This window comes from Elaeis guineensis, chromosome 16, assembly GCF_000442705.2.
Source record: "Elaeis guineensis isolate ETL-2024a chromosome 16, EG11, whole genome shotgun sequence".
NCBI lineage: Eukaryota > Viridiplantae > Streptophyta > Magnoliopsida > Arecales > Arecaceae > Elaeis > Elaeis guineensis.
Genome location: NC_026008.2, coordinates 39,958,321 through 39,971,889, shown reverse-complemented (window position 1 = coordinate 39,971,889; position 13,569 = coordinate 39,958,321). Strand labels below are relative to the sequence as shown.

General features: G+C 33.4%; 1 protein-coding gene across 1 annotated transcript; it reads right to left on the bottom strand.

Annotated features, from left to right (window-relative positions):
* Window positions 1-11,329: 11,329 nt before the first annotated feature.
* Window positions 11,330-12,689, bottom strand: LOC140850762 (endochitinase-like). Its single transcript, XM_010943099.4, has 3 exons — window positions 12,212-12,689; window positions 11,954-12,107; window positions 11,330-11,741 (listed from the first exon to the last, which is right to left on the bottom strand). Exons 1-3 carry the CDS (start codon window positions 12,639-12,641, stop codon window positions 11,345-11,347), a joined length of 981 nt encoding a protein of 326 aa, XP_010941401.1. The 5' UTR covers window positions 12,642-12,689; the 3' UTR covers window positions 11,330-11,344.
* Window positions 12,690-13,569: the final 880 nt, after the last annotated feature.

The window sequence follows — 13,569 nt, the reverse complement described above, 5'->3', positions numbered from 1 at the left end:
CACCGTGAGAATGAGTGGCAACCATCTATCTTCAAGATGGGATGATGTGGCAGCTATTCAACATCATACAATATTTTTCTGGTGTAAAAACATGTACAGAAGAGAATCTCAACTCATTAATTCATGGCAGAAAATATTAATTAAAATCGGTTATTTGTTGTGACACTATAAGAAAAAAATATTTTTGAGATAAATTTATTTACGATGAAAATATTTTCATCGTCAATACGACTATTTACGATGAAAAATTAAATTCGTCGCTAATAATAAAATATTTATAATAAAAAATATTTTTTATCACAAATAGCTTCATATTTATGATGAAAAAAAATTTATCGTAAATACCTATTATTTACAACAATTATTTTCATCATAAATAATAAAATATTTATTTTAATTTTAAATTTTTAAATATTTATGAAGAAAATAGTTTCATCATAAATAAGATAAGTATTTATGATGAAAACTCATTTTTCATTGCAAATACACATCATTTACGATGAAAAATTTTCATCATTAATAATTGAAAAAAATAAAAAAAATAAAAAATTTAAAAATTATAGATTATTGGCAATGAAAATATTACATCCTAAATACTTGAGTATTGACGACACAAAGTCATTTTTCATCGCCAATACTCAAGTATTTACGATGAAAAATTTTTATTGCTAATATTTGAAAGAAAATAAAAAATTTAAAAATTATAGATTATTTACGACAAAAATATTACATCATAAATACTAGAGTATTGATAACGAAAAATAATTTTTCATCATAAATAGTCATTATTTATGATGAAAAATTTTTGTCGCTTATACTTGAAAAAAATAAAAATTTTAAAATTTATAGATTACTTACGATGAAAATATTATGTCATAAGTACTTGATTATTGATGATAAAAAATAATTTTTTATCACAAATAATCATTATTTATAATAAAAAATTTTCTCACTAATATTTAAAAAAATAAAAAATTTAAAAATTATCGATTATTTGTGACAAAAATATTACATCATAAATAATTGAGTATTTACGATGGAAAGTAAATTTTCATTATAAATACTTAATTATTTATGATAAAAAATTTTTGTCACTAAAATATGAAAAAAATTAAAAATTAAAAAACTGTAGATTATTAGTGATAAAAATTTTTCGTCATAAATAGTGGAGTATTTGTGATGAAAAGCTACTTTCCATCGTCAATACTCTACTATTTATGATGAAAAATTTTTATCACTAATATTTAAAAAAAATTAAAAAAATTAAAAACTTAAAAATTATAGATTATTTATGATGAAAATATTATATCGTAAATAATTGAGTATGAATTTTCGTCGTAAATACTTAATTATTTATGATGAAAATTTTTCGCTACTAATATATGAAATAAAATAAAAAATTCAAAAATCATAGATTATTAGGTTATTTATATGTTAAAACATGATCCACAAAAAGGTTATTCACATTGTACTTGATCTTTATACGTTAAAACATGATACTGGATCTCAATTATTTACGAAAAAATTTTCATCGCTAATATTTGAAAATTTTTCATCCATAATTGAATCAACCATCTATAAAATTCAGGAGCAAACCATCTTAAAAAATTAAACGCAAAAAAATTGATTCAGAAAAAATATCAACTTCTAATTGTATAAAGAACAAAACTTTATCAACTGTTCGATGGACTAAATTATGTCATTTACTTCTAAACTGTATGCGAAAGGTCTTTACTGAGTCCTTCAGTATTATTTTTCAAGAGTGCATTCATGGTCTTAATTGGTATGCAATGACTGTTTGTCACAGATACTCTCTAACTAGCTGAACTCTTATTATTGCTATCCAGTTCAAGATTTATCTTAAGATTGACATACTCTTAAGCAGGTATTATCCTTTCTATTATGCTTTTTTTACGTCGGATCTCAAGAATCTTAGCTGCTCGCAGATTAAATTTGAGTTCGGATATCCATTCAAATCTTTCAATCAACTTATGACAGTGTTGTCATCAAAAAAGTAAATCTAATTAGTTGAATTTTTTAATTATAAATTATGTTTGATTGTTAGTTAACATCTGTAATGTATCAGCAGAAAAATGATTCTCATCTGATGGTACATGATTTAAAATTTTTTTTACATATATAATTTTTTTATGTACATAATTTTTTTTTAAAAAATCATAAATTAACTATTTATATAATTTTTTTATTAATATTTTATTTTTCATCATGAATATTTTTTTAATGTCAATTTTTTTGTAAAATTTTTTGGATAGAAAATTTTTTTAGTAAGAAAAATCTAAAATAAAATTTAATTTTTATCACAAATAATTTTTTTTTATGAAATTTTTTAAGAAAAAAAATTTTTTTAGTCGAAAATTTTTTATTGTTTTGGTAGAATTATTGGCAATGAAATTTTAGTTTTCGTTGTAAATAGTATTATTGATGATAAATTTTTTTCATGACAAATAATTAGCGATGAAAATTATTTTTCATTGCTAATAAGATAATTAATGATGAAATATTTTTATTTTTAAAGTAAATTTTTTAAAAATTGAGGTAATTTTTTTGTCATGAAAATTATTAGTGATGAAAATCTTTTTTACATCGCTAATAACTTGATTAACGACAAAACTATTTTTGTCGCAAATAATTTTTTTTGGTGAAATTTTTTTTAGCAAAAAAATGGGGATTTTTTTGACAAAAATTATTAGCGATGAAAAATAATTTTCATCGTTAATAATTTTATTAACAATAAAAAAAATTTTCATTGCAAATAATTTTTTTGTTGAAAAAATTTTTTATTGAAGAATTTTTTTTTCTAAATTATTAGCGATGAAAATTTATTTTCCGTCGCTAATAACGTTATTAGCGACGAAAATTTTTATCACTAATAGTTCACGTCACATCCACGTCCCTTTGCGTGAAACCCTTCTTCTCCCCCCTCCCATTTCATGGGAAATTCACTTTTTTTCCCCTACCCTCCCCCTCTCTGTTTTCCCGATCTCTCTCTCTCTCCTCCATTGCTTCCCACTGGCGAGCAGCTCTCCACCATCGTCGTCTACTGTCCGCACCGCCCGTCGTCCGCTGTCTGTCGGAGGTAAGGATTTCAACCATCCCTTTTTTTTTGGTGTTCATCGAGCCACCGAGGGGCCAAAGAGGGGATGGCTGGCGGCAGAGGAGATGGGGCAAGCAGTGATGGAGATGGGACCGACGAGGAGGGGGTCTGGGGCCGGAGATGGGGAGGATGGGGTGAGGGGCGGGATGTGGCCGGTGGGGGATGGTGCCGAGGAAGGGGCGGCCGGCGGCAATGGAGATGGGGCTGGGGAGGGTGTCGGCCGATAGAGATGGGGTCGAGGAGGGGGCGGCTGGTGGTCGGGGGAGACAGGGCCAAGGAGGGGGCAGCGGCAGGGAGGGAGCAGCGGCGGGGAGAGAGGAAGGGAAGAGAGAAAAGAGGGGGGAAAAAGAAAAGGAAAAAAAAAGAAAAAAATAAAGAAAAAAAAAGAGAAAAAAGAAAAAAAAAGAGAAGACGGGGCCGGGGAGGGGGCGGCCGGCAGCGACAGGATGGGGATGGGGAGGGTGTCGGCCTAGCGGAGACGGGGTTGGGGAGGGGGCGGTCGGCGGTTGGGGGAGACGGGGCCGGGGAGGGTGTCGGCTGGCGGAGATGGTGCCGGGGAGGGGGCGGCCGGCGGTCGGGAGAGACGGAGCTGGGGAGGATGTCGGCTAGCGAAGATGGGGTCGGGGAGAGGGGCGACCGGCAGTCGGGGGAGACGGGGCCAGAGAGGGTGTTGGCCAGTGGAGACGGGGTCGGAGAGGGGGCAGCCAACGGTCGGGGGAGATGGGGCTTGGGAAGGTGTCGACCGATGGAGACGGGGTCGAGGAGGGAGGAAGGGAAGAGAGAAAGGAGGGTGGAAAAAGAAAAAAAGAAAAGAAAAAAGAAAGAAAAAAATTATTTGATTAATAAAATTATTTAACTATTTGATTAATTATATTTGTTGCATAAATTTTTTAGTATTACTGTTGAAATTATTTAATTATTTGATTAATTATTTTTTATTTCACTAACATAATGCATATTACTGTTACTTATTATAATTTAATTATTTTATGTATTATTTTGTATACTTTTATTTATTATAATTAAATATAAAAAGTATTTTTATTTTAAAAAAATTTATATTAAAATTTTTGATGAAAAAATTTCAATACAGAGTTATTTTTTTTGATAAATTAGAAATTTATCTTCGAATGTATATTTAAAGATGGTAGTTAAATTGCATTGAGCCATAGATTTTCGTTCAAGAGTCGATCTTCATTGAGATCAACTCTTGGATGTCCCGTATTCAAATTTTTTAAAAAAATAATAATCTTATGTTGTTAATAGTTGAGATTTTATTTTATTATGTCGTATTCAGTAGTTATCTGTCCACTGTTCTCCAGGTATATGGTGGATAGGGTGCGTAGGCACTATATTCACATTGTATACTTGAAAAACTATGGAGAGATGCTGTCAAAATTTTCACAATAATGAGATGAAATATTCACTAATAACAATAATAAGATTATTACTTTTCTGAAAGAGATAGGACCATACCTGTTAGTAATGATTTGAAATAGATAGGATCATGTATTTTTGCTTCATTAAATTGGTGGAAGGAGATTTTTTGTATTACTGCTCAGTCTGTGTTTTTTAATATGTGTTGTTTTGTATAAAATGATCCATGTCCGGATCCAAATCAAAATTTTGGTCGGAATTTGGATTACGATTCAATCCAAAATTTGGATCGGGATCCAATTCGGATGAATACCACTGAACTTTTTTTTGTTATTAATGATTTTTTATTTATTGTTAGATGGATATCAACAAAAGTTGGATGAATACTAGAGGTATTTTTTTTGCCTGAATATCGAAAAAGAGTTCAAGATTTATTGAGTTTGCATGGCATAAGACTGACAGTGCTAGTCGGATAAAGTATCCATGCAAGAGATGTGTCAATGTAGTATATCGTCACATAACACTTGTTGAGGAGTATCTGCTACATTATTGTATGGATAATAAGTATACTTGTTGGATATGGCATGGGGAGGGTGATCTAAATGAAGTGGTGTGTGACGATGACGATACTGAAGATAATAGTGATGCTGCTGGACCTGTCGAACATAGTGGTATAGGAGAACTATTAGATAATTTACATCAGGATGCTTGTTCAAATGTACGCATGAGTACTACTGCATCTGAAAGCAATTCTGATCATAAACACAATATCCGACTTGAGGTAGAAGAAACTTCTGAATAATTTGCAAAACTTGTAAGGAATGCACGAGAGCCACTCTATCCAAATTATGCAAAATTCTCCAAGTTAGAGTTTTTGATAAAATTGCTTCATATTAAAATCGTGAACTGATGGAGCAGAAGTCATTTGATCAAAATTTGATATTGATTAAAGCAGCTCTTCTCAATAGAGAGAGACTTCCAAAATCATATTCTGAAGTAAAAATATATATGAAAAAATTATGACTTAGCTATATTCCTATACATGCCTGCAAAAATGACTGTATATTATTTTATAAGGATAACGAACAAGCAACTGAATGTCCAAAATACGGTGAGCCTAGATACAAAATCGATAATAGAAAAGCAAAGAAGATACCTTAAAAGATTTTGAGATATTTTTTCATTGATTTCAAGAATTCAAAAGTTGTATATGTCCATAAAGACAGCTGAAGAAATAAAATGGCATTATAAGTAGCGGGTTCTAGAGGAGAATATACTTAGCCACCCCGCCGACTCTTTAGTGTGAAAAGACTTTGATGCAAAGCATCCACATTGTGCGTGACCCGCGCAATATCCTGCTTGGTCTAGCAACAGATAGATTTAATCTCTTTGGCAATCTGAGTACCTCTTACAGCATGTGGTCTGTGATGCTAGTTGTATATAATATGTCACTTTGGAAGTGCATGAAAGAATCATTTATTTTTACGTCACTTTTGATTCCAGATCCGAAAGTATCAGGTAATGAAAATGATGTATATCTATGACCTTTAATTGATGATCTAAAAGAGCTATGGGAAAATGGGGTATAGACATGTGATCTTGTGAGTCGAAGTAATTTTAAGTTACATGCTTCGATTCTATGGATCATAAATAATTTTTCTACATATGGAAACTTAACTGGATAGAGCACCAAAGGATATCTGGCATGTCCAATATACAATAAGAATGCATTCTCCTTACATTTAAAGTATGGATGAAAAATATGCTTCATGGGTCATCGACGGTTTCTCCCTGGTAATCATTCTTGGAGGATCCGTTATAACCAATATTTTGATGGTAAGTCCGACTGGTGTCTGCCACCTAAGGAGTTAAGTGGAGCAAAAATTTTAGAACAACTTGAAGTCATTGAAAATGTTCAATTTGAAAAAATATCGGATACTCGCAAGCGGAAGCGCACTGAAGCTGAGTTGAATTGGACGAAGCGAAGCATCTTTTTCGAACTACCATATTGAAAGCAGCTACTACTTCATCATAATCTGGATGTAATGCACATTGAGAAGAATATTTATGATAATATCATCGGTACTGTACTGAACATTTTAGAAAAAATAAAAGATGGTACAAAAGCTCATCTTGATTTATAGAAAATGAAAATCTAGTAGGAGTTGTATTTAGTTCGTCGAGATGATAGATTTTTTATGCCACCTGTATATTATTCGCTATTTGGTGAGAAAAAAAAATTTTGTGGATGATTCAAAATCATAAAGTTTTATGATGCATATGCTTCAAACGTATCGCGGTATGTTGGAAACAACAATGATAATATTTCTGGTATGAAAAGTCATGACTCCCATGTGATGATGCAACATTTGCTTTCTGTGGTCATGCGTGGCTATTTGGGTAGTGATGTTCAAACTACGTTGATTGAATTGAAAGCATTCTTTCGAGAACTATATTGCTAAAAATTAAAAATTAATTTACTTGAGAGATTTGAGAAGGATATCATACTCATTCTTTGTAAATTAAAAAAAAAAATTTCACTATCATTTTTTGATATTATAGTGCATTTGGCTGTTCATTTTTCAAAAGAAGCTCTTTTGACTGGATCGATACATTATCGATCGATGTATCCTATTGAAAGATAAAAAAATTATACATACTTTATCATATCAATTATAAAATATAAATTTATTTATAAAATTTAAATTTATTTTTATTTACAGATTCTTGTGTACCTTAAAAAAGTATGTGTGCAATAAAGTATGGTCTGAAGGGTCTATAACGGAAGCATATGTAGCTACACAGTGTGTTATATTCTGCTTGATATATCTTAATGATATCGAAACAAGATTCAATCGTACAGATCGTAATGCAGACTGTGAATAGAGTGACAATGAACCGATATTATCTATATTTAAACAAACAGTTCGACCTATTGGTGCAAAGATATATGAATTTATGGATGTGAATGAGCTATCCAAGGCACACTTTTACGTTCTAAATAATTATGAAAAAATTAAAAATTTTATTGAGTGAGTACCATCTTAACATACTGTTTAATGTTCTAAGTAATTTTTTTATATCGATATAAAATTAAAAATCATAACTTATTACAGTGAGCACAAGAGTATACTATGTAGAAAGAATAATACGGATGCTGATGATCGATATAAGAGAGAATTTATAAAATAATTTGATGATCTTGTAAGTTGCATTAGTAATACGTTATTTATTTAATTATAAATAATATTATTTGAACCAACATAATTTTTTATGTTATGGTGTAGATGAAACATAAGTATTTCAATAAAGAAGTGGGTGTGACCGATGAGTTATACGATTTAGCATGTGGTCCTGATCGGAGGGTTAATCACTATGCATCCTGTATCATTAAAAGAATGAGATTTCACACAAGAAAGCTTGAAATGCAATGACGAACCCAGAATAGTGGGATTGCTACAATAGGATATGAACGAGAAGAAGAGATTAAATATTATGATGTACTAGTAGATATCATAGAATTGAAGTATGGATCCAATAATTCTGTATTCTTGTTTCAATGTGAATGATGGGATATTAGTAATAAAAAGATCGATATTCATATCGATCCATACTTTATCAGTATAAATTTTGCATGAACATGGTATCAGAATGAGCCGTATATATTAGCAACTCAAGCGAAACAAGTAATATATTTGAAGGCTCTAAAGTATCGAGGTAATTGGCATGTCATACAAAAAATAACATCTAAAGGCATATATGACATACCAACCCGATTAGAGATGGATGAAAATTTGGATTACATGAAGAGAAAACTTTTCAGCAGGAAGAATAAATATTAGTCAAGCTTTTTGTTGATGAAGAACTTGCAACGACACCTTTGAATAGGGCTGATCTACCATCCAATAATGTTGAAGCAGATTTTGTATTTAATCTTGATGAGTCGGAGGGCGACGATCAGTTCATAAATAATGATGAGATAGAAGACGACACATATATCAATTATTGTGATTCGGAGGAAGATCTATACATCGAGGTAGATACGAATATTAATGAGTAGATCTATATTCTTTATTCAATCTTCTCTTGCAATAATAGTATGCGATATAATTTTATTCATTAAAAAATAATTTATTTATTATTATTATTATTCAATATTATATTCATTTATATGTCAAAAATTATAGATATGGCATCAGAAGACAGACAATGACGTTCGCATTCACAGTCTACCCCAGAGGCTGAGGCACTTTCACCGATCTCCATTGACGCACTGGCTCCATTGCCAGAGGGTCCTGCACTGGCAGGTCCCAGTGAGGCAGGTTCGAGTGAGACAGATTCGAGTGGTATTATTATACTTTTTATATAATAAAATTTAATTTTTTTATTTGAATAGCTATCATACTAATGATTTATTTATTGTTATTTCAGGCTAGTCTTCATCGATAGTGAGGCGAGGACGAGGTCCATCGAAGAACCTTGCTCTAGAATATTGGAGATGGAGCACTTGGGACAGCGTCTCTGTATCGAGATACCACCCAACTACACCAGGCCCATTTAGAGATGGTGCGAGCCGTGGCAAATCGAGCTGGGCATCATATGCCACAGCTATGCCCCTATGACATTTTTCGATTGGCGTCACGTTCTATCGGCTCAGAGAGAGGTTTTCTACACCCACTTATAAGTAAAATAAATTATATTATGAATATTTAATTTACATGATATTTTTTTAATATTTGTTATTGGCAGAGTGTATTCAACATCATTGATTTTGAGGAGGATCGCGTGCGACGAGCCGTGGACACTCATTTGTCTTTGCATTTTCAGGATTATCGTCATCACATGCATCAGTATTGGTATCAGTGGTGCAGGATTATGGGGAGGAGGTAGCGTGGTAGCAACCCTATGACAGCATCACTATAGATGATGGGACTGTCATATGCCGACATTACGAGGATCCGACATATCAGATTACACATCCAAACTTCTTTTTTTTTAGAATTTAATGATTGAATCATTTATTCTTAAATTAAATTTATTATTTACTAATTTGACTGGTAACTGTACTGTGAAGATGTGTCCAGAATACCACGAATCAGACGAGATAGACCATACTGTATTGTGGGGGTTCGAGATCGTTCGCTCGTCATATGGAGCAGATGGTAAGTAATTTTTAATTTTTAATTAGCATATAATTCTCTAGTTATTTAAAAAAAATTTAATTAATTATTCTCAAATTACAGAGAGATGCTGAGAGTGGCAAGCTTCCTGATAGGATCGATATCTACCAGTGGACCCACCAGCGATGGTCAGGGGAGTGGACGACGGGGAGCTAGAAGCTTTTTGTAAGTTTTTTTAATTATTTTTTCATTCACAGTCTGATTTTTATTACAAAATTAAAATAGCTATAATTTTAATTTTTAGGACCGTATAACAGATATGAGATCCCAACCTACTCCTGAGGGCTCGACCGCACCCACAGATGATGAGATCTTTGATCAGATGCTTGGTACGAGATCATGTTATGTTAGGGGTCTAAGGTATGGGATCACTGCTCCCTCATCCTCACGCTCATTTAGGGCTGACATCTATTCTGCCTGCGAGACTCAACTGATGAAGATGTAGAGACAGGCTACCGAGGATCGACAGCAGACTGAACAGCAAGCTCATAAGTTGGCTGCACAAATCGACTAGTATCAACAGCTTCAGATCCAGATGATGGAGCAGATGGCACAGATGGAGTAGATGATATAGCTGATGAGGTAATAGCAGACTGGTCTGAGCTCTTTCAAGCGCTCTCCTTCCCCAACTTGTTCTCCAGATGCCGACACTTGACGGTCTCTTCATGTAGTTTTTTATTTTTATTTCAAATCTCTTGTAATTTTAATTTAATATGATAAATAAAATTTATTTAAATTTATTGTGTGAACTTTTTATTTTTATTTTTTATTTTTAATTTATAAAAATATTATAAATATAAATTAAAAATATATATTCATAAATTATTTTTTTAAAAAAATATGTGTAAATTATTAGTGACGGAATTATTTCTGACGAAATATTGGTCACCAAAAATATTTTAGTACGATAAAAAATTGATCGTAAATAAAATTTTTAATAAATTTAAAATTATTAAAATTTTATATAAAACTAATAGCAATGAAATTATTAACGATGAAAATTTTTATCAGAAATTATTGTATTTACGACGTAAGCTTTACGTCGCTAATATTATTTAAATTTAATTTTTAAAAAAATTATTATTAAATTAATAGTGACGAAAATATTTTCGTAGCTAATAATCCTATTTGCGACGAAAAAATTTTCATCATGAATATTTTAATTAATAGTGACGAAAATATTTTCATTGCAAAAAAGTTATTTGCGACGAAAATTTTTCGTCGCTAAAAATTTTTAAAAATTTTATTTTCAAAAAAAATTTAATTAAATTAATAATGATAAAAATATTTTTATCGCTATTAATTTTTTTATTTATTAGCGACGTTATATTTTGTCGCAAATATTTTTTTTTAACGACTAAAATTTTTCGTCAAAAATTATTTTTGAAAAAATAAAATTTTTTAACGATGAAAATTATTCGTCGCAAATAATTATCATTAGCGGTGAAATATTTTTTTCTTCGTAAAATATTTTTAACGATGCGATTATTTATGATCAAATATTAGTAACGAAAATTTCATCGCTAATGGTTATTAGCGATGAAAAAAAATAATTTATGATGAAAAATTTTTATCGTTAATAATCTATTTTATTGTAGTAACGTAGTCTAATTATATTTTAAGATCAGAAAGACTTTAGATAGCTAGATATTTCTCATCATGGTTAATTTGATCAAGAAACCACGGAAACGTAAATAAACAGGGATAAGTTCGGTTTACTCTCGCAGTCCAAGTTGTCCCCATGGCTCACTCCCAGAATGTCACAGTATCTCTTGTAGAACCCAATCCGGTCTGCCACGCTACTGTCCCGCCCCTTGCCACACTCGATCCCACCGTTGATGATGTTGGTGATGACACCGTATCCCGGAACACGTCCCGCCGCTCGATCGGCAGCCGATGGCGTCCACCGCCCGGTGATGACATCATGACATGAAGGTTTTGGGGATTGTGGGGTCATCCAGAACCATAACGCCGTTTGGAAGGAGACGACAGGGTCGGTGGCGACCAAGTCCGGTTTGTTGAGCAGATCTAGGCCGATGGCTTCACCAGCTGGTCCATAGTTGTAGTTGCTGCAATAATTCAATTCAAACCACAATTAGAATTAATTCTTTATATCTTAATCCAATCTAGTTTGTTGCAAGCTAAGCTAGTTAAATATATATCCAAAAAATAGTTCTTATGTGATTTCCAGTCCCTTATACCAATCTAGCTAGGATAAACATACACTAGGATGTTTTTTATCTAATGAAAGAAATGTGCCAAGGTGTCATAAACTACTTACTAGGAGATTTGTATCGGTCCTCGGCCGTAGTACTTCTTTCCTGGAGCACAAGGCCACTGTGAACTTTGGACGCAATAATCCGGGGGATTGCCTTGCTCCTGTTTAAAACAGTAGCCCCAGGCATAAGGGCCATCAGGTGCAGTCGCCCACCCACCTATAACCAAACAAAACACCACCACCATCACTCGACAGGATGCAAGGAGGAGCACACACAAAGGAAGTCCAGAATTAATTTTACAGCGAAGTAGAACTAATTACCAGTTGTTTCATGGGACGTCTGTGCCAAGAAAGCAGCGATCTCCCTCTTGCGAGTGGTATCGTCCCCAGTTGTCCCAAAGCCACTGAAGGAATTCGCCGCATAAATGAAAGCGTTGTAGGTGTAGAATCCTTTAGCCGGGCAGTCCGCGTCGTTGCGGTGCTTGAGCATTTGGTCGAACAGTGATGAGCTGATGAGAGAGGCGACCCCCGAGCCACCACTAGGTGTTGGGCTGGGAGTTGAACCACCACCGCCGCTGCACTGGCTCTGGCAGCCATTGCCGCAGTAAGCCGAGGTGGAACCACAGGAGCCAAATTGGCTGCAGCATAACCCATTGGGGCATGTCTTTCCCCCGGCTTGGCTACCGCACTGCTGTGCGAGGCTGCCAAGTATGGAGGCCAAGCTAAGTATTGCCAAGAACCAGAGCTTCATTTCTATAATATTCTTTAAACTCACTTATTTTTGGTTTTTTGAGGGGGAGGAGGGAATTTTTGGTTTTTTGAGGGGCGGGTGGGAAGGGAGGGAGTGCTTGTATAGAGAATGGAAGAGTAACTAAACCTTATCTTTAATATCTCTCATCTTGGTTTTGGTCAAGAAATGAAGACATCGAGATGGATTGCTTTGAAGCTTTTATTGAAATTTCTTTGCTGATGACTAGTCAATGGGACGCAGCGTCGTGAGCTCTTGACGTGGATTTCGTGGTCACCATGGCAAGGTGGGTTGGTGGTACATGTTCCGATTTATTGTTGCAATTTTATCATTTATTTCGCACCAAAGAGGCTACATCACAAGCAATACGGGCGGCGATGCAATGCTAGCTGCCACCCTTATAACTGTGAATGACTCGTCTATATAGGGATAGCAAAATCATCCCGACTGGATGGGTACGCCAACTTGCCAACTTTAAGAATCTTTAAGAATCTTGCCGACTTGCTTCCTTCTAATCTTTTTAAATAATTGACATTTACATAAACTATATTTAGAGAATATTTGATTGGGAGGAGTGGAGGTTTGAAATCGAAATCGGAACGAGTAACTCATATTCCAACCATTTGGTTGAGAGGAATCCCATTCCGATTCCAATTCCATAGTAGAATGGGAATGGCTCAATTTATATAAAACACAATCCCTACTCTCCTCTATAGATTCAATTTTTCATTCCAATTTCGATTTCGATTTCGATTTCAGTCATGAACCAAATGCTCCGGGAGATTTGGCCATTCCGATTTTGGGGGGTGTTTGATTTGTAACCGAAATTAAAATGAAAATGAAAATAGAAATGGTTTGGAATCGGAATCGAAATCGAAATCGGAATGGTCAAATCCTTCAAATCATTTGGTTCATAACCGAAATCGGAATC